General features: G+C 34.9%; 1 protein-coding gene across 7 annotated transcripts in view; it reads left to right on the plus strand.

Moving 5' to 3' along the window:
* The window catches only part of SCAP (SREBF chaperone), a 115,019-nt gene that overhangs the window by 38,347 nt on the left and 49,820 nt on the right, over window positions 1-26,852 (plus strand). For 2 of the 7 annotated variants that reach the window (XM_074197725.1, XM_074197727.1), the window contains exon 2: window positions 16,024-16,249. In XM_074197725.1, coding sequence (XP_074053826.1) covers window positions 16,128-16,249 — 122 coding nt within the window. In that variant the 5' untranslated portion in view covers window positions 16,024-16,127. Of the gene's footprint in view, window positions 1-11,556; window positions 13,484-16,023; window positions 16,250-26,852 lie in introns of those variants that run through there. The other 5 variants (XM_074197722.1, XM_074197724.1, XM_074197723.1 and 2 more) reach the window with 5 other exon arrangements.

The following is a 26,852-nucleotide window of genomic DNA, read 5'->3' on the forward strand; positions in this document are numbered from 1 at the left end:
GATTTGAACCCAGGTACTCCTGACTCCAGGGCTGGTACTTTTTATCTACTGCGCCACCTAGCCGCCCCTCTTTTGATGTTAAACTTCAATTTGAGGATAATTTTATATTTTCCTCTTTCATTCTCATCATTGAATTGTTGATATTTCTCCAGTCAGTCTTAATTCTGGGTTTTGATTCATCCAGTCTGGCATTGTGCATCACTTACTCTTGCATATTAATTAAATAAATGAGGTGACAATATACAGTCTTGTCTTATTCCTTTCCCAATTTTAAATCAATTGGTTGTTCCATATCCAATTCCAAATGTTGCTTCTTAGCCTGCATTCAAGTTTCCTCAGGAAGCAAATAAGATGATCTTATACTCCCATATTTTTGAGGACTTACCATATTTTTTGTGATGCCTACTGTCAAAGACTTAAGTGTAGTCAGTGAAAGAGAAGGAGATGTTTTTCTGGAACTCCCCTGCTTTTTCCATAATCCAACAAATGTTGGCAATTTGGTCTATATTTCCTCTGCCTCTTTGAAAACCATCTTGTTCTTCTTTTAATTTTCGGTTTACAAATTTTTTTCCAAGGCAGTGGTGTTAAGTGACTTGCCCAAGGTCACACAGCTAGCTAATTATTAAGTGTCTGAGGCTGGATTTGAACTCAGCTCCTCCTGACTTTAGGGTCAATACTCCATCTACCATGCCACTTAGATGTCCCAAGGTTCACATATTGTTGAAGCCTAGCTTACAGAAACTTAAGTTTAACTTTGGTGAATGAAATTGTAGTGGAATGAATGAAATTGTTCAGTAGTTTGAAAATTCCTTGTCATTGTCGAGTGGGATGTAAATTAATCTTTTCTGATCCTATGGTCACTCTAGAGTTTTCCAAATTTGCTGGCATATTGAGTACAGAATTTTAATGGCATCATCTTTTAAATAGCTTAGAATTTTATCAACTCCACTAACCTTAATGTTAGCAATACTTCTGAGGCCTTTTTTGACTTCATTCTCCAAGATGTCAGATAAACAGTCACATTATCAATGTTATTAGTGATATTATGAACTTTCTTGTATAGTTTTGCTGTGTATTCTTGCTACTTCTTCTTAATCTCTTTTTATTTAGTCCCTACCATTTTTGTCTTTTTTATTTAAATTTATTTTTATTAAAGATATTATTTGAGTTTTACAATTTTCCCCTCAATCTTGCTTCCCTCCCCCCCCCCCCACGGAAAGCACTTTGTCAGTCTTTACTTTGTTTCCATGTTGTACCTTGATCCAAATTGGGTGTGATGAGAAATCATATCCTTAAAGAGGAGAAGAGAAGTCTAAGAGGTAACAAGATCAGGCAATAAGATATCTGTTTTTTTTCTAAATTAAAGGGAATAGTCCTTGAACTTTGTTCAAACTCCACAGCTCCTTATCTGGATGCAGATGGCACTCTCCTTTGCAGACAGCCCCAAATTGTTCCCGACTGTTGCACTGATGGAATGAGCGAGTCCTTCAAGGTTTTGAACATCACTCCCATGTTGCTGTTAGGGTGTACAGTGTTTTTCTGGTTCTGCTCGTCCATTTTTGTCTTTAATCCTACCTGTTTTTGCATGAAACATTACAGTGATAATTGTGATTTTTTTAAAAGATCTTTTATCTTTCCTATTCTATTGTTTTCCTTTATTTTTTTGCATCATTCATAAGAAAACCTTATCTCTCCTTGTTATTCTCTAGAATTCTTCATTCAGTTAAGTATATATATATTTTTTTTCTTTTTTTTCTTTTTTACCTTTCACTTTCTTTTTTTCACTTTGTAAAGCCTTGTCACATAGCCATTTTACTTTTCTTGCTCTTTTTTTCGGGGGGAGGGGTACAGATTTTATTTTTTGTTGCGGCCTTCTGTTTATTATTGCTAACCTCTGTCCATAGTTTTTCAGGCACTATCTACCAAATACCATCCCTTAAATTTATTCATCAACTCCACTTCAGATTTGTAAGAAATATTATTTAGGTCATACCTATATGGTATGATGTCATTTCTTTTATCATTTTAGTACTATCTATCAGGTTTTCTTGGAAAGATACTGAAGTGGTTTGCCATTTCCTTCTTCTTTTGCCATTTCCTTCTTCTTTTGTCTGAACTCTCCACTATGACCTGTCTTTCTTGAATAACACTGAACCACATAGCTGATGTTTTCATTGAACTGCATAAGCCCCTCTGCCATAATAAAACAATGATCCAAGGGGTGGGGGTGGGGCATTCCTAACTAGAAAAGTTTATTATTTGGCTGCAAAATGATAGTTTTCATTTTACTCCATTATACTGATGAGTAAATGTGTTATTTTCTCTTTCACTTTAAACAACAATGGCCATTGTCTAACCTAGAATCCAAGGATTCCATCTGAGGGAGTCTTCCAAGAGTGCACTTTTTTACTCATCTAAACTTTCGAATCCTCTTCTGGAAAAAAGGAATGGCACTTACCTTTCAGGGCAAACGTGAGAATTTAGCAATGAAACATTATTGAAATAAAAATTGTTTAGGATTCTGATTTTCCTTTGGAAAAATCTTTTTACTTTATCCCCTAACATTCATGTATACAATTTATATTATATAGCAGTTTTTTATTTATTGCTTTGTAATTTGTAATTGTGTCACATATATGTTCATTTTACCACAAAAGATAAAGATTTCAAGGGCAAAGAGCCATTAGCTTTCTTTTTAATTTCAAGTCCCCCCTCCAACAATTGGTACATACCCTAATAATATAGGCAATTCTCAAAGTGAGGACAACCTAATTCCCAGAGACTTTTTAATAAGGAAAGAGACAATACTAATTCAGTATTAATTACTAGCCACAGGCTGTCAGAGTCCAAAGATAATAAAGTAAACCAATTAATAAAATAAATCAAGTAATTGAATGACTAGTTTGCCTGTACAGTCTACCTCTCACACTCTCAATTGCTTCCCTGAACTTTTAAAGCTAAAGAAACTATTCAGTAAAACTAAGTAGTGCTGTTACTCAACACTACATAATGCTATAAAATACATACATTTAGGGGTAGCTAGGTGGTGCAGTAGTTAGAACACATTGGCCCTGGAGTCAGAAGGACCTGAGTTCAAATCTTATCTGAGTATACTTAAAAGCTTTAAGACTTTAGGCAAGTCACTTAGCCTCATTGCCTTATAAAATGCATGCATGGGCACAAACACACACACACACACACACACACACACACACACACACACACACACACACTCTATCATCACCCTCTCACTCTCTCTTTCTCTTTCTCCCTTTCTCTCTTTCCCTCTCCCCCCTCCCCAAATACTCTCACACTCTTAACAAAAGTACAGCAGGCTGTTTATCTTGCTTGTTTTCCCTACCTGCTTTAGCCATATACAATCCTGTGTATAGTCACAGAAAAAGACGTGATTGGGTCTATTACCAATTCATTTTATTTAACTAATGAAACTTTCAAATTATCTTTCTATTCACCTGGTGGGCTGAAAAGCATTCCCTATGATAGCTATTCAAATTATCCCCCCCCCCCCCCCCCCGCAGTGATCCCCTGTCCTACTTATCCTACACTCTTAGCTGATGACTTCATCTCTTCATTTATTAACATATTAACAGTGCTCTTGGGGGTTTCTCACCTCTCAGTCTCAAAATTTTTCTTACTCTTTACTCATTCAACAAATATTGATTGAACACCCAACAGTGCAACACATTGTGGAGGAATATAAAGACAACTCTGTTCCTTGTCCTTGTGAAACATAGTCGATGATGTAAGAAATGTACATAAATAACTTTCATACAAGTTGCGTTGTGAAAGTGCAGGAGGGTTGTGTTATTTCAGAAGGAAAGATAGAAAGGGTCATAAGAACACATAGGAAGAATAAGCAAAACCTTAAAGAGAAACTAAAGTACAATGACCAATGTAACATTTAGAGAAACAAACATCATCCAAAGATAAGAAAGGAGTCTATTGATTCCCTAGAAATCATGGAATAACAAGAAACTCCAAAATTATTCAAAAAGTAAGTAAAATTCTTGAATAAATTTATGTCAAGTTAGATCTCTAAGCACAGAATTAAAGCACATAGTGAAGAGAATTGAGTAGATGATGGCGAATGTTTCTAAAATGGTAGAAATTAAAAGAGAAAATAATTAGGAGCAAAATAAAAAGTTAGGTTATGGTAAGTTTGGCATTGGAGAAAGGGCAACAATGTAAATACAACACAAAAATTCCATATAAACCAAATCAGCTGATCTTGATTAATGAAAAGTGACAATATAAGGAACATAGGTTTCCCAGAATTTGACACATCCAGAAAAATTAAAACCACAATAGAGGAAATAATGTAGGAAAATTATCCAGAACCTCTAAATACAGACAAGAATTTATTGATTAAGAAAATTCATGGTTTGTCATCAGAAAAAAACAAAAAAAAATCTCAAAACCACATATAATTAAGATTATAAGGCATAGAATGGTTAAATTTACTAATTTTTTTTTACAAGCAGTCAGGGGGGAAAAAGCACCTTTAAATATGAAGAAAAGACAATTCCAAGAATTTAAGCTTATTCTCAATTTGCAGAAGAGCATGGAATAGTAAATTCCAAAATTAAAAGAGCATTGAAACTACAATCCATTTTAGTGTAACTTACAAACCTGGGCCTAATCATCATCAATAACAATATGGATAGCTGTCCTAAGAAGGGAAGCTTAACTGAGAAGATTGCATCTGAATTAAATTTTTTTATTTGTTTATAGTTTTTTTAAAATTTTTATTAAAGATATTATTTGAGTTTTACAGTTTCCCCCCAATCTTGCTTCCCTCTCCCCACCCCCACCCCACAGATGGCACTCCGTCAGTCTTTACTTTGTTTCCATGTTGTACCTCGATCCAGATTGGGTGTGATGCGAGAAATCATATCCTTAAAGAGAGCAGAATTCTCAGAGGTAACCAGATCAAACCATAAGACATCTGGGTCCCCCCCCCCCCCCCCGAATTAAAGGGAATAGTCCTTGTACTTTGTTCAAACTCCACAGCTCCTCATCTGGATACAGATGGTACTCTCTTTTGCAGACAGCTAAAAATTGTTCCCAATTGTTGCGCTGATGGAATGAGCAAGTCTTTCAAGGTTGAACATCACTCCCTTGTTGCTGTTAGGGTGTACAGTGTTTTTCTGGTTCTGCTCATCTCACTCAGCATCAGTTCATGCAGATCCCTCCAGATTTCCCTGAAATCCCATCCCTCCTGGTTTCTAATAGAACAATAGTGTTCCATGACATACATATACCACAGTTTGCTAAACCATTCCCCAATTGAAGGACATTTACTGGATTTCCAATTCTTTGCCACCACAAACAGGGCTGCTATAAATATTTTTGTACAAGTAATGTTTTTACCCTTTTCCCTCATCTCTTCAGGGTATAGACCCAGTAGTGGTATTGCTGGGTCAAAAGGTATGCACATTTTTGTTGCCCTTTGGGCATAGTTCCAAATAGCTCTCCAGAAGGGTTGGATGAGTTCACAGCTCCATCAACAGTGTAATAGTGTCCCAGATTTCCCACAACCCTTCCAACAATGATCATTATCCTTCCTGGTCATACTGGCCAATCTGAGAGGTGTGAGGTGGAACCTCAGCGAAGCTTTAATTTGCATTTCTCTAATAATTAATGATTTGGAGCATTTTTTCATATGGCTATGGATTGCTTTGATCTCCTTATCTGTAAACTGCCTTTGCATATCCTTTCACCATTTGTCAATTGGGTGTTTATAGTTTTTTGAGTTAAAAAAACTTGCAGTGGATTTACTTGGGCTAAAATATGTGATCATTTTAGACACATTTCATATTACTATCTAAAATGTACTTGGGAAAATTTATATGATCTTGTGCCCAGTGAAGTAAGTAGAATTAAGAGAAAATTTACACAATAATGATGAAACTGTGTAAATTACAGTATAAAAGATATCAAAATATTTACCAGTTCAGTGATTAAAATTCTATTCTAGAGAACTGCTATTGAAACATTTCTTCCTCTTTTAGTTCAGAAGTAGTCAACTAAAAAAATAGTGTTGAATATGTTAGATATGACAAATGTGTTAGTTGTTTTGTTCAACTATACTTCTCTGGGAGGGTGGAATGGATCATAGGAAAATTATATTAATGTTTAAAAAAGGCATTAAATTTCAAAATAAAAGTGCCCATTATATGGTTTCACCAACTCTTTGTTCTTTCCTTTCTAATGAGATACATTGACAAATATATCTTGCTGTTCATAGTGAACATGTTCTAATTAGAGAACTGGAGCATCTTTTTATATGGTAATTAAGTTTGTATTTCTTTATTGGTAGACTTGTTCCTGTCTGTTACAGTCTTCCATTAGGGAACTTATATTAGTAGTCTGATTTTAGATTCTAAATGTCATACCTTAATCTCATATAGTACAATAAAACATTTTTCCTCACTTGTTTTTTCTTTTAACTGTGGAAAGATTGTTTTTACTGTACGAAGTCTATTTAATTTCATAATTTCATAATAAAACATTAATTTTGTATTCAATTGTTTGTGCTTTGATAATAATGTTCCTTTTCTCCATAGTTGATACAAACATTATTTGTTTTCTAGTTTAAGACAAAAATTAAAATTAGGGGTGTGTGGATAAGTAATTTTTTTTGCCAAAACCATCCAGTTTTAAAATTAATGATTCCATTCTGTAACAGTGTGGGTTTACAAACCATATTATTAAGTTCCTGCTGTGTACTAATAATCACAATGCCAACTGTGAAAGACTTACTGTGATCTATACAATGATCTATCACAATTCCCCAATGTCTGCAGACTTCTTTGTGCTTTTAAACCAAATTGGGCTGGAAAAATGAGTCACTGACTTTTTCTTTTTAAAATTTTCTTAATTTTTTTGATTTTTTTAAAAAAAAATTTATTTAAGGCACAATGGGGATAATAATTTGCCCATGGTCACACAGCTAGGCAATTATTAAGTGTCTGAGACTGGATTTGAACTCAGGTACTCCTGACTCCAGGGCTGGTCCTCTATATACTGAGCCACCTAGCTGCCCCAGTGAGTTCATTAAAAAAATTATTTAGACTAGGATTGAGTTGGAAGAGCTCGGTAGAAATGCTTGCCATCTTAATTCCAATCACTCAGAGTTATTATGTCCTTCAAAGTTTATCTTTATTTTTAAAAATCAAAGTTGATTATTTTTATTTTATGTATAGTTTCTTCTACCCACTTTATATTTCATCAGTTCATATCGATTTAAACCATTCTCTCCCTCATTTCTTATAGCACGATAGGATTCTATCACATTTATATACCCAAACTTTGTTAAATTAATGGACATTCACTCTGTTTTCATTTCTTTGTTGCCATAAAAGGAAATTATATGAACATTTTTGTCCATTTGAGTCTTTTCCTCTTTCTTTAATCTCTTTGAGGTATAGACTTAGTTATGAGACAAAGGTTTGCACAGTTTAATATCTTTTGGGGCATATTTCCAAATTACTTTCCAGAATGTTGGGAGTCATTCCTAGCTCATCTCAAAATTGTACATTAGTGTATTTTCCCAAATCTTCACCAGCATTAGTAATTTACCTCTGTCTTCTTAACCAATCTGATGAATATGAAGTGCCACCACAGATTCATGATTTAGAACATTTATTATTATTATTTTAATATGGCTGCTTATATATTGACATAAGTATGTGTGCTTACCTTCTTAATGTCCTCTGATAATTTTTTTCTGGTCTTTTACATTTTCCTAGCTTTTCATGTTTCAGTATTATTTAATCAAACTCTACAAAGTGTTGGCATGTTTCTTACTGTGGTCATATCCATTAAAATATTCATCAGTATCCCAAAAGAGAATTCTGTTTGAAATCATGAATTTCTATTTCCTACTAAGTAAAAAAAAATAGACATTTCTGTCAGTCAGTAAACATTAAGTGCCGCTCTTATATCAGTCACTGTGTTAAGGGCTAGGACTTAATAGAAAAGAAAATGAAGGACAGTCTCTTCAAGTAACTTACATTCTAATGGAGGGAGATAACATGCTAAAGAAACAAAGGCAGGGAGAGGAGAAAATCTCCAATTTAGGATCTTTGGTGGAGTCAGACCTGAAGAGTCCATCTGTTACAAAATGAAGTTTACTGGTCTGAGAGCTCCCTTTAAATGGAGGCCTTGAGTGGACTTTTTTTGACTCTGTCCTCTAATCAGAGAGGTAGCAGGTACTCTTAAAGGTAACTAAGAGGCGTGAGTACCATAGATAATAGTCTTCCAGGATAATGAGTTACCTGGTGAAAAGATTTCCTGCAGTCTTGATGAGTGACCTTTCTGTTCCTTTACTGGTTTTATTTTCCTTTATAACTTTATTCCTTTATTCTCCCTCGCCCTTGTTTGTTTCCCAGTTGAATTTATAGTAATTCTGTAACAAATTGCCGGTATATGTATGCTATTCTTTCCTTTGATTCAGATAAGAATCAGGTTCTTCCTATCTTCTCTTTATATTCCTTTTTTCTTGTTGGTATATTTTTTTTAGTAGTGCAATGATGAGAGATTGCATGTTTCAATCCTTCTTCCTCCTTTCCTTTCTACAGATCTTTTTTTATTTCTCTTTTGTCTTCCTCTTTTTAAATCCCTCAGAACAGAACCAATTCAGAACCTGTTTCTCATTGTTAAACAAAAAGCTCTATGAGTATTCTTTGTAGACATTAAAGTTCTGAAACAACACTTGCATCTTTTCCCTCATTAGAATGTTGTCATATTTTACAGTCCCTTTCAGTTACTCAAAAAAATTTACTTTCTAGATTTCTCTTGAAATGCTTGAAAATCCTATCCACAAAAATATTTTTCTCTGAAGAATTGTACTTAATTTTGAATAGCAATATTTTTTATTGTAAACTTAGTTATTTTGCTTTTTGAAATACTATGTTCCAATATCTTTAGTATCAAAATGGTAGGTTACTTAGTCCTGTGTGATTCTAGCTATAGCTCCTTGGTCCTTGAACTGCTTCTCTCAAAGTATTTTTACTTTGATAATTTAGATTTTAACTATGACAACCCTGAGATTTTCCTCTTGAGTTTCTTTCAGTGGAATTATTTGTAAATTTTATTTTGACATCTGGTTACAGTAAATCTGAACAGTTTAAATTTAGTTTTATTTTTGAAAGCTAGTATCCATTCTTTTTCTTAAATCATGATTTTCTGGGAGTCCAATGATTTTTTTTCCAAGACAGTTGTTTTTTTATTTTTATTTTTTATTTCTATTTTTTAGGTTTTTGCCAGGCAAATGGGGTTAAGTGACTTTGCCCAAAGCCACATAGCTAGGTAATTATTAAGTGTCTGAGACCAGATTTGAACTCAGGTACTCCTGACTCCAGGGCCGGTGCTCTATCCATTGCACCACCTAGCCTCCCCAAGACAGTTGTTTTTAATGTGAGGACTTAACATTTCCTTCCATTTTTTTTTTTACCTTCAGCCTTTTAATTTTGTTCTAATTTTTGCTACCTCGTGAAGTTTGATTTCTTTTTGATTGGTTCTCAGTTTTCAAGAGTCTCATTTCTTTTTAATTCTTTTCTTTCAGAACCTTTACCATTTTTTCTCCTGCTTAATTTCTTCTAAATATTCATATAGTTCTTGTGGAAAATTCATTTTTTCCCCTTTGACTCTCTGCTTGCAATTCTATTTTTTTGAGATCATTAGATCTGCAATAATATTTTTATGCTAGTCAGAGTATTTTGTTTTATTTGTTTATTCAGCTTTTTAAATTTATTTTTATTTACCAGTTCTTGAGTTGAGATTTTGTGCCAAGGTCAGACCTCAACTTTTCCTGTGCTTTTGGGTGGAGTTGTGAGTCATGATTGGTCTTTTTTTGGGCTGACTTATATCTCTTTGGTTACCAGTTCTGAGTCAGGATAGACTGCTAGGGCCCTCAGAGCCCTGGGCATCCTAGTCTCAATGCTGTTGAGTTGGATCATTACCGCTCCTTAGGGCCCCACCCTGAGACTTCTTGGGACTCCTTTCTATTAATGCCTTGGCAAATGATACCTTATTCAGGGATCCGTTTTCCCAGAATCTTGACTGGATTACCTGGAGGGTCTGCCTTTTATTGGTGACTTACTTTCTTGTTGTCCTAGTTTGAGTTTTGGTGCAGTTCTGGGATAGAAGCCATTCACTGAAGTTTCTAGGTGACATGGTGGCTAGAACACTGACCTTTGAGCCAGGAGAACTGGAGTTCAAATCTAACCTCAGACACTTGCTAACTTGTGTGACCTTGGTCAACTTACTTAACCTTGATGACCTCACATCCAGGGACATTTCCAAACCTCCTAGTTCCTATCTGGCCCCTGAATCCATTTGACTGTGGAGGAGAAAGTGAGGCTAGTGATACAGCAACCCCCTCACTCAAAATCAATTCTTGTGCCTGTCATGCCATCACTTACCTGATGTCATGGGCTTCTTCAAGAATGAAGGAAAAACATTCTCATTATTTAGACTGGTGAAAATTTTGAGTTTTTGGTGGAGAAGGTTATATATACATATACACTCAAATCTCAGTTTAAATGCCACCAGTGCATCTAGCTTTGCCTCTTTCTACTCTCCTTCTGTATTTGAGTTATAGTGTTAAATACTCATAGTTCTTTAAAATAAGAAAAGGAATATGCATTTTCTCTGCTAGAATTTGGCATCTAAAGCTCTTCAATTAAAGCCCCCAGGTTTCCAGGCCTTTCCTCCCTGTACTCTCTAATTCAATGACCTGGATTATTGTTCTTTTTTTCTTTTTTCGCAGGGAATATTCTATCTCCCACATGCCTTTGTGTTGTCTACTGTGTCTGGAATGATCTGTGCCTTGACCTCTTAGTTCTTCTGGCTTCCATCATATTTCATAGGATTCATACCAAGGATTATATTCTGCAATAAACTTTTGCTGATCCCTCTAGCTGCTAATACCTTTCCCTTTCAGATTGTCTTCCATTTTTTGTGTATATCTTAACTACTTATTAACATTGTCTCCTATGTTAAAAGCTAAACTTTCTGAGGGCAGGGGCTGTTTTTTGCCTTTATGTCCCACAGTTCCTGATAATAAGCATTTAATAAGAGCTTATGGATTGATATTTATGTTAACAAAAATATTAAAATAGACTGCAGCCAAGAATAGAGCCTATGTCATATCATTAGAGGCGGTACTCATAACATCTGCTAACTTGGCAACCTTTCAGATTAGTGACCAGGCTAACTCACTGTACTGTTACTGAGGCCACAGTTTTCCAATTTGCTGATAAAGCTCATTTGATTTGCTTCATCATATGCCATGATTATTTAGATTATGACATAGCTTATAGGATCACAGATCTACCTTTGGGACAGACTTAAGAAGCCACTGGGTCCCATTTACTCATATATAAATAAAGAAACTAAGGTGTAGGGAGGTTATTAGACAAAAGTGTCTGAGGTGGGATCTGAACCTAGGTTTTTATGATTCTAAGAATATCTTCTCCTTTTTTTGTAAACCATGTATTTAGAAATCTATTATGGAATTTTATCAGAATTTATGTGAAATGTTCACTTTTTTAATGCTTTATTAATTAAATTTTTTCCAATTATATGTAAAGATAATTTTCAGTATATTTTCTTAGAAGGTTTTCTCCCTTCCACTCCCCCCCATCCTAAGATAGCTAATAATCTGATATAGGTTATTATATTTCCACATTATAATGGTGTGAAAAGAATCAGAACAAAAGGGAAAAGCCATGAGAAAGAAAAACAAAAAACAAATTAAATAAAATGAAAATAGTGAAAATAGTATGCTTTGGCCTGTATTCAGACTCCAGTTCTTTCTCTGGATGTAGATGGCATTTACCATCATAAGTGTTTTAGAATTGCCTTTGATTATTGTATTAATGAGAATAACTAAGGCTATCATGAAGTTGATCATTACAGTGTTGCTGTTAATATGTACAGTGTTTTTCTGGTTCTGCTCACTTTACTCAGCTTCAATTCATCTAAGTCTTTTCAGGTTTTTCTGAAATCTGCCTGCTCATCATTTCTCATAATATTCTATTGCATTCATATACCACAACTTGTTCCCCATTTCCCAATTGATTGGGCATTTCCAATTCTTTGTTGCCACAGAAAGAACTGCTATGACTATTTTTGTACATGTGTGTCTTTTCCCTTTTTTTTAATGATCTCTTTGGGATACAGATCTAGCAGTGGTATTGCTGAATCAAAGGGTATGCACAGTTTTATAGTCCTTTGGGTGTATTTCTAGAATGGTTGGTATCAGTTTACAACTCTACCAATAGTACACTAGTATCCAAGTTTTCCCCTCTAACATTTATCATTTCCCTTTTCTGGTATATTAACCAATCTTATAGCTGTGATATTGAACCTCAGAGTTACCTTAATTTGCATTTCTCTAAGAGTGATTTAGAACATTTTTTCATAGGACTATTGAGAGCTTTAATTTCTTCATCCAAAAACTGCCTATTTATATCTTTTGACCATTTTTCAGTTAGGGAATGATAAAATGTGCAGTTTTTATGTTTCTCCTGAATAGCAAAAAAAGATGATTATAAAGATCTTCTCACATACATACATACATACATACACATTACTCTGACTCAGATCCTAGTTTATTTCTTTTCCTTCTTTATATCAGTAAATTTTGTGCAGCTAGGTGGTGCAGAGGATAGGGTTCTAATCCTTGGAACAAGGAGGACCTGAGTTCAAGTGTGACCTCAGGCACTTGATATATACTAGCTGTGTGAGCTTTTGGCAAGTCACCTAACACAGATTTCCTCACATCCAGGGTCATCTCCAGTCTTCTGATTCATATATGGTCATTGGATCCAGATGGCTCCAGAGGAGAAAGTGAGGTTGGTGATTTAGCTCAGCAGCCCCTCAGTCAAATCCAGTTCACTTGTTTGTCTTGGCATCAGACCTTCTTTGAGAATGAAGGACAAATATCATCATTATCATCAAATTTTGTTCAGGCAGGTACTTGTAAACCTGTTGACCTAAGTGGGTAGAGTTTGAGTTGTCCTCTTTGCCTTAAGATTGGAAAGGCAGGGTCAATAGTGCCATGTTTCCCCATCTCCTAGAGGAAACAGTGCTCTGGGATTTGGAGGGCAAGCAGCAGCAGGATCTTAATTCACTCACAAAGGTCCTGCTGCATCACTAGGAAGTAGTGTGTTTTGGTGAATTTTCCCATAGCAAAGTTTTTTTTTTGGGAGGATTCCACAGTGGTCTCTGAATAGGTCAAAGCCCACTGTTCTCTTTCTGTGAATACCAGCTGGGAACAATGTTTCTGAATGGTGGTAGAGAGCCAATTACTGAAGAGAGGTTACTATCTCAAGCACATTCTTCATTTTCATATATGTTTTAGAATAATGACCCTTTATTTCCTTTTTTTGTATTGTGATTTCAGGGTAAAGTGAGGGGAAGAATAATATAAATGGAGGTTTGACAAGAAAGGGTATGTATTTAGTCTGACCTTTTTCTTGTTTCTACTCCCAAATGAGTGCATTGTTTATGCTGCCATCAGAGTATTTCTTTCAGATCAGGAGCAAGAGGCCCATTATTTAAGATATTTAGAAACTATTGCTGTTCTTGGGACTGGTCTTGGGAAAGGGCAAAGAGCTCGTTAGTAGAGTCTTATCTGAGACTTACATTTGAACAATTCTTGGCTCAAACAGGATAGTTGTTATAAAATAAGCATTAGAGAATTCACATTCGCTGTCCATCTTGTCAGTATTCAGTAAATGTTCATTGATACTGGATACCTGCCCTTATTCTGGTTTGGTCTTATCGCTTTTGTACACAAGCTTGAGTTTCCAACTGGAGGTAATGACTTAAAATTTTTTCTATAGTATAGAGAAAGTAGATATTGCATACACACTAAATACATAACCTAAATTTCTTTCCAGTCTATATGTGGAACATAATGATTTCTTTGTTCATTTCTATGACTTGGCACAGGATGAAATAATAATGTAGTATTTTTGACTTTGTTTAAGGTGTGAGCAGTAATAAATAGATGCCAGACTTTTGACTAAATACTTCCTTTCCACAATAATTAGAACATGTTAAATTCTGTTGTGGAAAATTGACCTGTTTATGTCTCTATTTATTTTGAGTTTTACAATTTCACCCCCCCAATCTTACTCCCCCCCCAGAAAGCAATTTGTGAGTCTTTACATTGTTTCCATGTTGTACATTGATCCAAATATATGTCTTAATTTTGTTCCAATTTTGAGAGAAAATTAGTTAATGGACTTGTTTTAAATAATTTTTTGATAACTATTTAAATAAATGGTTTCCTTTGTAATTCTGTATATTTTAGGTATTTAAAAGCTTTATTCAGGGAAGGATTCCATGCACTTTAACTGACCAACAAAGGAATTTTATAATAGAAAAAAGGTTAAGAAACTATTTTATTGTTTTTTACAATTCTCCTTTTTTGCTAAAGATATTACCATCTTCCTCATTGCCCTGGTTTATAAACTCAGCATCATTCTTTTTTTTTCTTTTTGGTTTTTTTGAAAGGCAGGTTAAGTGACTTGCCCAAGGTCACACAGCTAAATAATTATTAAATGTCTGAGCTCAGATTTGAACTCCTGAATCCAGGGCTGGTGCTCTAATCCAGTGCCCCACCTAGCTGCTCCTCAGCATCATTCTTGTTTTTTTTTGCCCTTCCTCCCTCCATATCCATTTATTTCTAAATTTTATGTCTTTGATATATATATATATATATATATATATATATATATATATATTCCTTTCTCTTTATTCATATGTCACTATCCAAACTTAGAATTTCAACATCTGTTATCTTGTCTAGTATAATCTGATTGCTTTTCCTATTTTTACCTTCTTCCTATTCTTCTACAAAACTGCTGAAATAATTTTCCTAAAGGCTCAGATCTGTGTCAGATCTTTCTTGCTTAAAAACCTTATTGCTTTCATGATTAAAATAAAGATTTTCGAGCCAAGACATTTATGGTCCTACATGTGGCTCCAAATTCTATGACTGGCCATATTTCACATGACTTCATTTTCTCTATGTTCCTATTAGTTGTTTGCTGCAATCAGTATTCTGTCTTTTGCCTTTGTGCATTTCTATAAACCCCATGTCTGAAATTTAATTGGGGGAAAAAATGCTCAACAAACAAACAAAAAAGACTGACCTAAGGTACCTCTTCTTCTCAGAAGTCTTCCTTGATCTAGCTCTTTTCTGCAGTTCATACTGTCTTCTTTATATTGCCCTGAAGAATTTGCTTTGATATATGTGTTGTATTACCCCATCCCCAATGGATTGTAAATTTTGTTGTCAGACTTTGAATCTAACCCCAATATCTTGTACATATTGAGCTGTGGTCCATTGGAAGGCACTTGAACTAGAGAAATATATTTATTTCTACCATTTCTGATTTGATAAAAAGAGCACTACTTTTGGCCTTTAAAGACCTTTATTCAAGTTCTGTCTCTCTAACTCTGATTGTAAACTAATTACTTTACAATTTTCTCCATCTTTAAAGTGGGGATAGTTTTTGTATTGTCTTCCTCCTTTGCACATATAAGATATCATAGAAGTGCATCATCAGCAAAGGAGATGGGCTAGTTTTTTTGAGGGAGGAGGGCAAGAGCAAGAAATGTGTGTCCTGCAGTAGGCCCTATGAAATGTAGAAAGACCTAAAGAAGCAAATTGGGTAGTTAAATTGGAGAATTACATCTCCGATTTCTTTGAATAAGCTGGAAAAGTGGTTATAGAATTAAAGAGTGACTAGCAACTTTAAAGAATTATTATCTCTAAAACCCTGGTGTAACAATTCAATTGATTAATCTTTCCAAATATCTTAAGACTAATCATGAGAACAATTTCAGTGGTAATACATCACTGTCAGTCTACATATTATTAATTCTGATTTCTAATCAACCACTTCAGCTCTAGCCAGTAAGCTACTTAATGATTATTCTGTGCTAATTCGTTGTTTCTCTCTTCCTCGTCTCCTCCAGATTCCTTTTCTGCAGATGGTATTTTAACACCAGTGCCACCCATAGTGTACCTGGCTAATTGCCTATTGAATTTCGTGATGGCAACAAGGTGACATGAGCTGAGGATGACCCTGACTGAAAGGCTGCATGACAAGATATCTCGGGCATTTTATAGCCACGGACTTTTTTGTGCATCTTACCCTATTCCTATTATTCTCTTCACTGGCTTCTGTATCTTAGCCTGTTGGTAAGTCTCAGTGTGAAAAGAATCCATTATTATTATTATTACCTGGGTATTTAATAGTTGTGCCTTGGGGGTGCACACTTTTTTTTCAATCTTGATTGTCCCTCAAGGTTTTGGATTTATTTGAGACTTCTTTGTCTCTCCCTACTCCCCTGCTGCCATGTGGTTTACACATAAATCTCTTGGAATTTAATAAAGAAACTCTTTGAGAGGGTAAGCTTGTTTTATCTCTAGAGTCAAGTATAAACTCCTCTTTTTAAACTAATATCTCTTCCTAGTTTGTCTTCAGTCTTTGAGATAGTGGAGTGCAAATTACTTGTGAGAAGAATAATGTTGTTATAGTTTCATTTTGTTGCTGCAAGGGTTATGTATGTTTACTTTTTCCTCAGACTGGGCTGACTCAGAATTTCTTACCCTGATTAGATGAAACTGATTGGGCTGGTTTCTTCATCTTAAAGTAGTGCTCTAACAATTAAATCCTAGATTTTAGTGTTCGTTCTCTCTCTCTCTCTCTCTCTCTCTCTCTCTCTCACACACACACACACACACACACACACACACGTTTCATTGCTGTCTTTTTGTTATGTTTTTATTTCTGTGGTTTTAGAAAATACATATTATTATAAGGAAATATGCCAAAATAACTTACAGAATATGCTGGATTAAATTGTGAGAGATATTTCACTAGGTTTTGGTGTGGGAAATCAAGTTAACAGTGAAAAAAATATAGTAGAGGAAAGTTGCACTAAAATTAGTAATACTGAGAAATTATAAATTATTGCTATGAAACAGCTTAATTAATCCCCCCAAAACAAACAGACCTCTAAAGAGATGTGGCAGCTGGAAGGATTTCTAAATTTGTTTGTGTGTTATGCTCTTTTTCAGAAAGACATTTTTAAATCCATAAAATAAAATACATAGAATTGCAATGGAAATCAATTATTGAAATACAGTGATCAAAATATTAAGAAAAGTTTATGAATTCTAGATTAAGAACTCTTGCTTCACTGTATAGCATATGTAGTTGGATAACAGAGAAGACCATTTTAAAAAATAGCTGCTAAAGATTGTAGTGAAGCAAAAATATTGTCAAAATTGAAACAATACAAAGACTGAAGTACTAAAGATTAGAAGAACTCACTATTTTATTTAAGGCTTTACCAAACAATTCTCAGATGTCCAAGTGAGCCAGCCAAGTCTAGGTATCATCATCATACTGTAAAATATCCATCCCCCAAAAATATTTTGGGAATTTTTTACTTTTAGTGGACCTGTAAATTTTTTCCCCATTAAGGAAATGTTGAATTCTGATAACTGTATTGATATATTGAAAAAATAGATTCATGGTGGAATAAAAAAAATTGCAACATATCTTGAATTGTGCCACACATCACAGAAGGTTTAGTAATTTATCTAAGCATTGATTAAACTTATGCTTCAGTTGTCTGGAAACTCACCTTATGTAAATTACATTGAAAACTTGTGTGTTGAAATCAAGACTAGAATACACTAGGAAACATTTTTTGTCAAAGATATGCTTAATATCAAATGTTGTCAAAGTGTGGTTTCACAATGAAGAATTAAAGAATGTATCAAAATCTTGTGAATTCTGTGTCTAATTCTATAAAACAAGTGATTGTGACATATTAGGTTTATAAAGATGCAAGAAATTGCACATTTTATTATATTGTATAAACTGGTCATTTTAATTATTTTACTTTGTCCCAGATAGTTTAGATATCAGTGTAACTTTCCATCCTTATTATATATTATTTCCTTCTGGGAATACTATATAGTCTAACCAAACTGGCATTATTTTTCATATATAATGCTTCATCTCCCACCTCCTTGCTTTTGCTTTCACTCTCTCCTTGATTTCCAAATTTCATCCCTCCTTCCCTAATAAACTATCTCTTGCAATGAATAAAAAAGAAGGGAGGAAGGAAATGAAATTCAGATAAATTAAGCAATATATAAATCGAATCTATCATCAACAGTGATACTCTACTCTTCAAGCAGAAAAAAAAGAGTATGTCTTTTCATTCTTAGAAAATTTTTAAAACCCTTTTAGGGGAATCTTAAGAATAACAGGGGCAGGGGCGGCTAGGTGGCACAGTGGATAAAGCACTGGCCCTAGAGTCAGGAGTACCTGGGTTCAAATCCGGTCTCAGACACTTAATAATTACCTAGCTGTGTGGCCTTGGGCAAGCCACTTAACCCCATTTGCCTTGCAAAAAAAAAAAAACAAACCTAAAAAAAAAGAATTACAGGGGCAGCTAGATGGCACAGTGGATAGAGTACTGGAATCAGGAGGCCCCGAGTTCAAATATGATATCAGACACTTAATTGCCTATCTGTGTGATCTTGGGCAAGTTACTTAACCCCATTGCCTTGCAAAAAACAAAAACCAAAAAAAAAAAAATAACTTAAGAAAAAAGTCATTAATAAACCATTTTCTCTATAATCTTGCAAAAGTAACATAGACCAACATCTTAACATCATATTCCATAATAAATTCACAATTTATATTTGTCTTATTAATGATCTTATAAAAAAATCAGAAAAGAGTATAATTTTCACAGTTATGATTAGGAGATGTGTTCTAAATTAAATGGGTTAAAAACAAGAGTTATGCAAAACATAAAATAGTTAACTATGATGAAACGATAAGAAGAAAGGAAGTGGCAAAATTTGAATTGGTTTTTTTTAATCAGATAAGATCTTGGATGTGGTTTTGAGAGTATCCAGAATATAATATATAGATAACCAACAGACCAAAAGCTAATCCCCCCAAATGTGTAATTAAAGGATATGAATGAACTGTTCTCAAAAAAAAAAGAATTGCAAACAGCGAATATGAAAGAATGCTCCAAATCACTAATAATAGACATAAAGAAATTCAAAACACTTCTCACACCCAGCAAACTGACATAGATAAAAATGAAAGGTGTAATTATTGTTGGAGTAGTAGCTAAGAACTAATATATTGCTGGTGGAATTGTGAATTAGTATAGTCATTTTGGAATTATGCAAGTAAAATGGAAAAAAAAGAAGTCCTCCCCAGGTCATTGATAAAAAGGAAGTCCTTAGGTACACTAAAATATTTATAGCACAACATCTTGTAGAAGCTAAGAAATGCAAACAAAATAATGCTTATTAATTAGGGAGTGGTTAAAATAAATTATGGTATATGAATGTAATAGAATATTTTTGTTTATAAGAAATGAATAGTAGTACTTAGAGGCAGAGACAGACTTAAAAGAACTAATGCAGAGTGGAGTAAGCAGAACCAATATATAATAACATAAAACAACATAAATGGAAAAATAGTTACAAAGCAATTATAAGTAAATGTAGCTAAATCAGAAGTATAAACATAACTCCAAAGAAAAAAATGTGAAAAGATATCTTTCCTCCCACTCAAGAGGTTCATGGATGTAAAATAGATTTTTTTTTGTATTGTGTATTAATTGATTTTGCCGATTCCCCTCTTCCTTTAAAAAATTCTTTATTGTATGAGGATTGCTAAGGTGGGGTGGGAGGAATATGGGAGCTATTTAAGTTGTGAAAAATCCCCTAAATATACAAATAAAATATTTTTTAAAATTCTTTTTTAGATGGGGTGTTTCTCTTTGGAGGGATAATGGACAGTTTTCAGTAATGATACATGTCTTAGTAACATGGTCAAAAATAGATGCCTTCCAGTGTTGTTGTTCAGTTGTGTCCAATTCTTACTGACCCCATTTGGATTTTTTTTTTTTTTTTTTTTTTTTAGCAAAGATACTTGAGTGGCTTGCCATTTCCTTCTTCAGCTCATTTGGCAGATGTGAAACTGAGACAAGAGGGTCAAGTGACTTGCCCAGGGTCACACCTCTAAGGAAGTGTCTGCATCTAGATTTAAACTTAGGTCATTCTGATTCTAGACCTGGCTCCCTAGCCACTGTACCACCTATCTACCTTTTTTCTGATTTCCTTTCTCTTAAATTTGTGTCATCTTGGCTGCCTTAAGGTAGTGTTGGCTCACCAATGTTCTTGTCAGTTGTAGACCTCTATCTACTATCTTGGAAACTCAAAAAAAAAAGCCTCTTGGAGAATATAATGTTGTCTTTCACAAATGATTTTTCTCCATGTTCATAATAAGTATCTGAGCATTCCTGAGGATATTTTTCCATTTTAGTTGTTTCTCTAATTTTTCAGTTTTTTTAGGCTATTTTCTTTTAAATGTATTGTTGGTTAATCTGTACTCACAGATTAATCTGATACTGAATTCTTCTGCTGCACATATAGACATTGAGCAGATTTGTGTTGGAGCTCCTCATGTTTGTTTGGGCAATCATTGTTTAAGCTTTATTAAGCTTATTAAGTTTATTAAGGAAATTTCATGTTGCACAAGATAAGATTCTTTTCAAAACATTATATAATTTCATGAATTAATAACATTCCAATCCTCAATTTTTTTTTCACTTCTGGGTAGTTAAACCAATTCCTCTCACTGGAAATTAGATCTATTCTTTAAAGACTAGCTCAAAATGTTTCTTCACTACCTTATTTTATTTACATAAATTGTCTTTCCCACTGATGTATATTTCTTGAGGGAAAGAATTCTTTTACATCTCCCATAGGATTTGATAGGATCTTTGAAAATTAAGTCAGCATGTACTGTGATATTTTAAAAAGTGGTCATTGGGTAATACAAAGAAAATTGAGTTGGAAAATTTAATTTGACATCAGGAGAGAAGAATACAGAATCTTGCAGACAATTCAGAAAACCTTAGAAGTGCTGGACCTTGGGTACACCAAATGGGAAAAAAAAAAGAATTTGACATAATGGATGGACAGAAAGTTACTGCTTACACATAACAGCAGTTTTACAATTTAAGCACTTCAACCCAAACTTATTAAAATTAGCTTCTGACTGTGGAAAAATTAACATAAAGGTTTTAATTATCCCTTTTTCCTAGACAAGGGTAGCCCATGTAAAATATTTGTTGCTATTATAGGTGGAAATAGCCCAGAAACTACCTCAGCTAGCAAGTCTATTCTTGCCCATTAAAGAGAGCAATACTGGGTTAAAGTACAAACTCATTTGTAAAGCAATTAGTGTGCAATGAAGCTGAAATAAAAAACTGAAGCTCTTCTCCAAGATCTAGCTAAAACTTGTGCACAATCACACTTTGTTACAAAGAGCAAACTAGAATTTGAGCTTATTTTCTGTGTCTGAAATTTAGTGGTTTTTATAAATGGTGACAAGATCTGTTTTAGATGTTGCAAATTTAAAGGTATTCAAAAATAAATTCTTAAGGTGCCTTAAAGAGAAAAGAGTCCCAAAAGAATGCAAGAGATTACTGATAGCTTTTTTTGGGGGGGAGGGGGAATACTCATATTTCTGTTTTCTTCTTACTATATTATAAGGTTTTTGTGTTTTATATTCACACATTAAAGCATTTCTGATTGAAAACATAAAAGGAATGAGTTTAAATTGTGCTCATTATTTTCTATACTAGATCATATTTTTATGATTATTTGACTTACTGAGGGAGAATATTAGATTAAGTTGTGTTTATTAAGGAAACAAAAATGCATCTCTCATTTAGTTTGTCACCCAAGACTCCCAGAGATGAGACTCTGTTTCTAACGTTTTTTAGTAATCTGCTGAATCTTGGCATTAAGAAAAATATTTAGTCAGGAAAGTGGGTTTACCCTAAGGTGATGAAAGTTGTTCTTCATGCAGTCCAAAGAAGAGAAGAAATCTTAAATCATTAAAGTTCTCCAAATGTTTTTTTCTGCAGATTTTTTTTTTTGTGTAGTCATTTCACTCATGACTGTTTGTGTCCCTGTTTGAGGTTTTCTTGGCAAAACTAGTTGGCCATTTCTTTATCCAGCTCATTTTACAAATGAGGAAACTGAGTAAACAAGGTGAAGTGACCTGCCTAGGGTCAAACATCTCATAAGTGTTTGAGGTTGAATTTGAATTCAGGAAGAGGAGTCTTCTTGACTACAGACCCTGGTGCTCTAACCAGTACACCACCTAGCTGCCATCTGTTGGCTGATGATGGTATACTACTCTCTGAGATTATAAAACACCTCTGAATTTCCTTGTATGTTGTTGTTGTATGTGTTGCATATTTTAATTTGTACTTGTTGCTTCCACAATTGGAATAGAAACCCCTTGTAAATGAGGATTATTATTTGTGTTTCTGCAGCATCTGGTACACTTCCTTGCACATGGTAGACTCTTTATAAATACTTGTTGCTTGTTTGTATTTGTTCACTGCTCTCAGTCCAGCTACTCAATGTGAGGACTCTTTCATCCCCACATCCAGGCCAGGTACCCTGTCTCAGGCCAGGTGTCCTGTCTCTTAGTTCTACTAACCATTTAACATGTATGATCTCTGCCTGCTTTTGCCAGCTCAGGCCTCCTCTCTCTTCAGTGGTGTTCCAGGCTCTCCTTTCTCTGAGCTCTCCTACACACAGCTGCTAGAGTAGCACAATGGGCTGTTGGGTAAGTCCATTGGTCTTCTTACTGCCAGTGGGTCACACAGGAAGGCCTCTGACATTAAAGTGCTGTATGCTCATCCCAGTTCTTACCCGCCTTTCCAGTCTTATTCCTCTCAGCCTTCCTTCCCAAATTATTCAGTGCAACTAAACTGCCTTTCTGCTTTTTTACTTAGCTTTCCACTGTCTCTTGCACATGTCTGCCTTCCTGCCTCCTCCAAGCCTGTGTCACTTAGCTCATGAGGCTCAGGGTCCACCCTCTGTGACAGCTGTCGCAACTGCCTTGTAGAATTGTCTTTTCTCCTTTTTTGTCAATTTGGAATGTGTGTATATGTGTCTGTGCCAACTCCAAAAGTCAGGGACATCTAGTATTTACACTTAATGAGTACTTGTTGATTGATTATCTAACCTGATTTATTGCAAAAATGAAGTGAATGGAATGTCCACTTTGTTGAGGCTGCCACACTTGATGGTTAGCAGGGGGTGTGACTGGCTTACCAGTGGAGAAGCTGCCTGGTGTTCTGGGATCCAAACTTTTTTGCCCCTATAGAAGTCTATTTCTTGAGCCCTGATAATACCTCGATGAAAAAATTTAGTTAAGCTGGTTAGCAGGCATTGATTACATGTCTTTTGGTCATGCACTGTGCTAGCTATGAATCTCACTTGATCCTTGTAACATCCCTAGGAAATAGATGCTTTCATTTATATTTTACAGTTCAGTTTATTTCTATTTTGCAATAGTAACTAAGACCAGATTTGAATTGAGTTTTTTCCTGATGCTAATCCTATACCACCTGTTACGGAAGGACTTTATATTTAGTTCTGGAGGTAATCGAATGTCATTGAACTATGCTTTAGAAAAATCACTTTGATAGCTAAGTGGAAGCTGTATTAGAGAGGTAGGAGACTTGTAGGGAAACCAGGTAGAAGGCTAGTGGCATTAATATTTCTGGATTAGGAATGTGACTCATTGAATAGTGCCTTCCCAGAAAGCTTAAGTGTAAATAAGAATTATATTATTCTTAAAAATATAACTAGTTATAGAAAGAGATATGGTGGGAAGAGCCAGACTGTAGCTTATGGTATGTTATTATAGCATGCTTTCTTTGATGTGTATTAGATTTTTTAAGAAAACAGTAAATGGTGTAGCTATAATCTGAGCACATTTTATTTTCTAGTCAATATAAAGCTGATCCAAAGGAAGACAAGCAAATTAAAATAAGAGTTAGAATAAATCTGTCTTTATTTTCTATTTTCTTCTCTCAATCAGTGGAATTTAGGGACAGATAGACATTTACTGAACTTTTTTGTGTCACTTTACCTGAGTTTTTCAGTAGTTTCAGTCATGTCTGACTGACTCTTTGTGATCCTATTTACAGTTTTCTTGGTGGAGATAGAACTGCATTGGTTTGCCATTTCTTATCTAATTCATTTTACAGATGAGGAAACTAAGGCAAATATGCTTAAGTGATTTGCTCAGGGTCATTCATTTAGTTATTGTCTGGGGCCAGATTTGAAATCAGGAAGATGAATCTTCCTGACTCCAGTTCAGCACTCGATCCATTGCACTATCTTGCTATCCTTTTTTTTCCCTAAGACCTATGGATCCTTTTTTTAGTTCTCAAATAAGCCCAACTTTTAGGAAATAAATTATGTTTTTCACTTTGCACCTAGAGGCATAATAAAATTTGTTTAATTGAAAGATCTAAAATATTTAGTTAATAGTAAAAAAAAATTAGTATATAAATATTTACCACAACTTCCCCAATTTAAATTCAGTCAGTCTCTTAGCTTTTCTTTTTTTTTTAGGTTTTTGCAAGGCAAACGGGGTTAAGTGGCTTGCCCAAGGCCACACAGCTAGGTAATTATTAAATGTCTGAGACCAGATTTGAACCCAGGTCCTCCTGACTCCAGGGCTGGTGCTTTATCCACTATGCTACCTAGCCCCCTCTTAGCTTTCTTCTTCCATGTTTGAGTCAGACTTAAGGAATTCCTTCTTGCCTTAGGGGATTGGATAGAAACGCTAAGCTGTTACCAAGAAGACATGTTTGGAAAATTAGTTCTGTTCTAAAAAAATGAAAGCAATTAGATGAATTGGCTAAGTGGTAGCTTTGGACCCCAGAGATACTAAAAGAAGAACAGAAAAAGACACTTTTATTTAATTCAATAACTTATTATGAATTCCTTACTATGTACAAAGCATTCTGCTGGGTACAGAAACTGATCACATCAAGGGGAAAAAAAAAAACCTTGCAGTCTGCTGGAGGGAAGTAAAAGCAGAGATATATGAATTTGACTTATAATTTTAAAAATTAATCATTTATCATCATATATATATTTTCCAAATTTGTCCCTCTTCTTTCCCCTTCCAGAGAGCCATCTTGTATAATAAAGATTAAAAAAAGACTAACTGTGTTGAGTTTGATGTACTCGCCCATCTCCAGAGAAGATAGAAGTGCCTTTATACCTCTCCTTTGGGGGGAAACTTGACTATTATAATCTCATAGTATTTGGTTTCAGTTATCATTTTCTTTGATGTTGTCATTGTATTTATCGTTTAGTTGGTTCTGCTGACTTTACTTTGCATTGGTTCAGTTAAGTCATCCTGTGCTTCTCTATGTTCTTGTCTCACCATCTCTTTTGACGATTCACCCAAAGGACCACTAGATCTTTCTCTCTGACATGCTGATGATACTTCTTGGAAAGGAGACCTAAAAGCCTTAGTATATTTTTAAGCTAAAGTTCTTAATTGCCCTCAGAGTTTTGAGATACTTTGTATGCATTGCTCCCCTCTGCCAGAATGCAAGATCCTTGTAGAGCAGGGATCTTCCTTTTTAATCTGTATTCCTGGTTCTTGGAACAGCCTTTGGCCTATGTCAGTTACTGATAAGTGCTTCTATCTCAAGCCCATCAAATTGATAAAGGTGACAAAAAAAAAGGGAAAAACTGCAAAGGCTGGGGGGTGTTGTGTTGTGGAAGACAGGGCTTCATAATTATGTACTGCTGTTCCAACCATTCTGGAGGGTGATTTGGAACTCTGCCCCAAATGGAGCTGGAGAGATAAGAGAAAGAGGTGAAGGACCCTCTGTACAGAAATATTTCTGACAGCCTTTTGTGTGATATCAGAGGTCTGGAAACTAAGGGAGTACCTGTCCTGTGGAGTACAGTGCACTGCTCTGCTAAGAGTGGTGAAAGCTGTGCTTTAGAGCAAATCGACTTCTGCTTTTCTCCTGGCCTGTCTCTGACTGTCTGGATGTCAGAACCTGGTCATTTCTGTGTCTGCTCCTCTTGGTGCAGTTGCCCTTCCCCATGCTTCCTGGAGAGACCCAGTTCAGGCTGTCTTTATTTTTCTCCAGGCCTGTCTCTGATCATCTCAATTTCAGAATTATGTCCCTGCTTTGCTCCTGCTCCTGAGTCATCCCTGCCTTTTCAGCTCCTTTCTGAGGTAGTATCTTCCTCCAGAGGTTAGGTTCTGCCTTTTTTACTGAGCATACAGTAAGAGCTTAATAAGTACTTGTTTCCTTCTGTTTTCCAAACTGTCTTCCCAGACTGCTTCATTATAACCTTGCTCTTTTTTTTTTAATTCTATAATTCAGTCAGAATGATTCTCTTGCTTATTTTCACACATAATGGTCCATCTCCCCATTCTTTTCCTGGATTCCTTCCTCACCTCTGACTCCTAGAATTCCTAGGATTCAATTTGTTTCATAGCTCAATTCAGATTTTGCCTTCTCTCAAGAACCTCTCCTGATCCTTTTACCTGAATGGCCCATGCCCCCCCCCCCCATTATCTTACGGTTATGTATTTATTTATTATATTTTTCATCCCTTATATGTTGTTTTTCCTTTTAATATATAAGTTCTTTGAGGACAGAGACTATTTCCTTTTTTCCTTTGTGCTCAGATCCTAGCATGGGCCCCTGGCCTGTGGCATTCAAGTAATAATTATTTCTTGATTTATTTGAGTTATTGAATGACTGGTGCTATGAGAAAAGAAAGTACAAGCTATTAGGTGAGTTACTGTTAAACCCACTACAGCATGATACAGTGGAAAGCATAATGTCCTTAGATTCAGATACTTGGGCTCCTAGATTCAGATACTTGGGTTCCT

This window comes from Macrotis lagotis, chromosome 8, assembly GCF_037893015.1.
Source record: "Macrotis lagotis isolate mMagLag1 chromosome 8, bilby.v1.9.chrom.fasta, whole genome shotgun sequence".
In the NCBI taxonomy this organism is placed as follows: domain Eukaryota; kingdom Metazoa; phylum Chordata; class Mammalia; order Peramelemorphia; family Peramelidae; genus Macrotis; species Macrotis lagotis.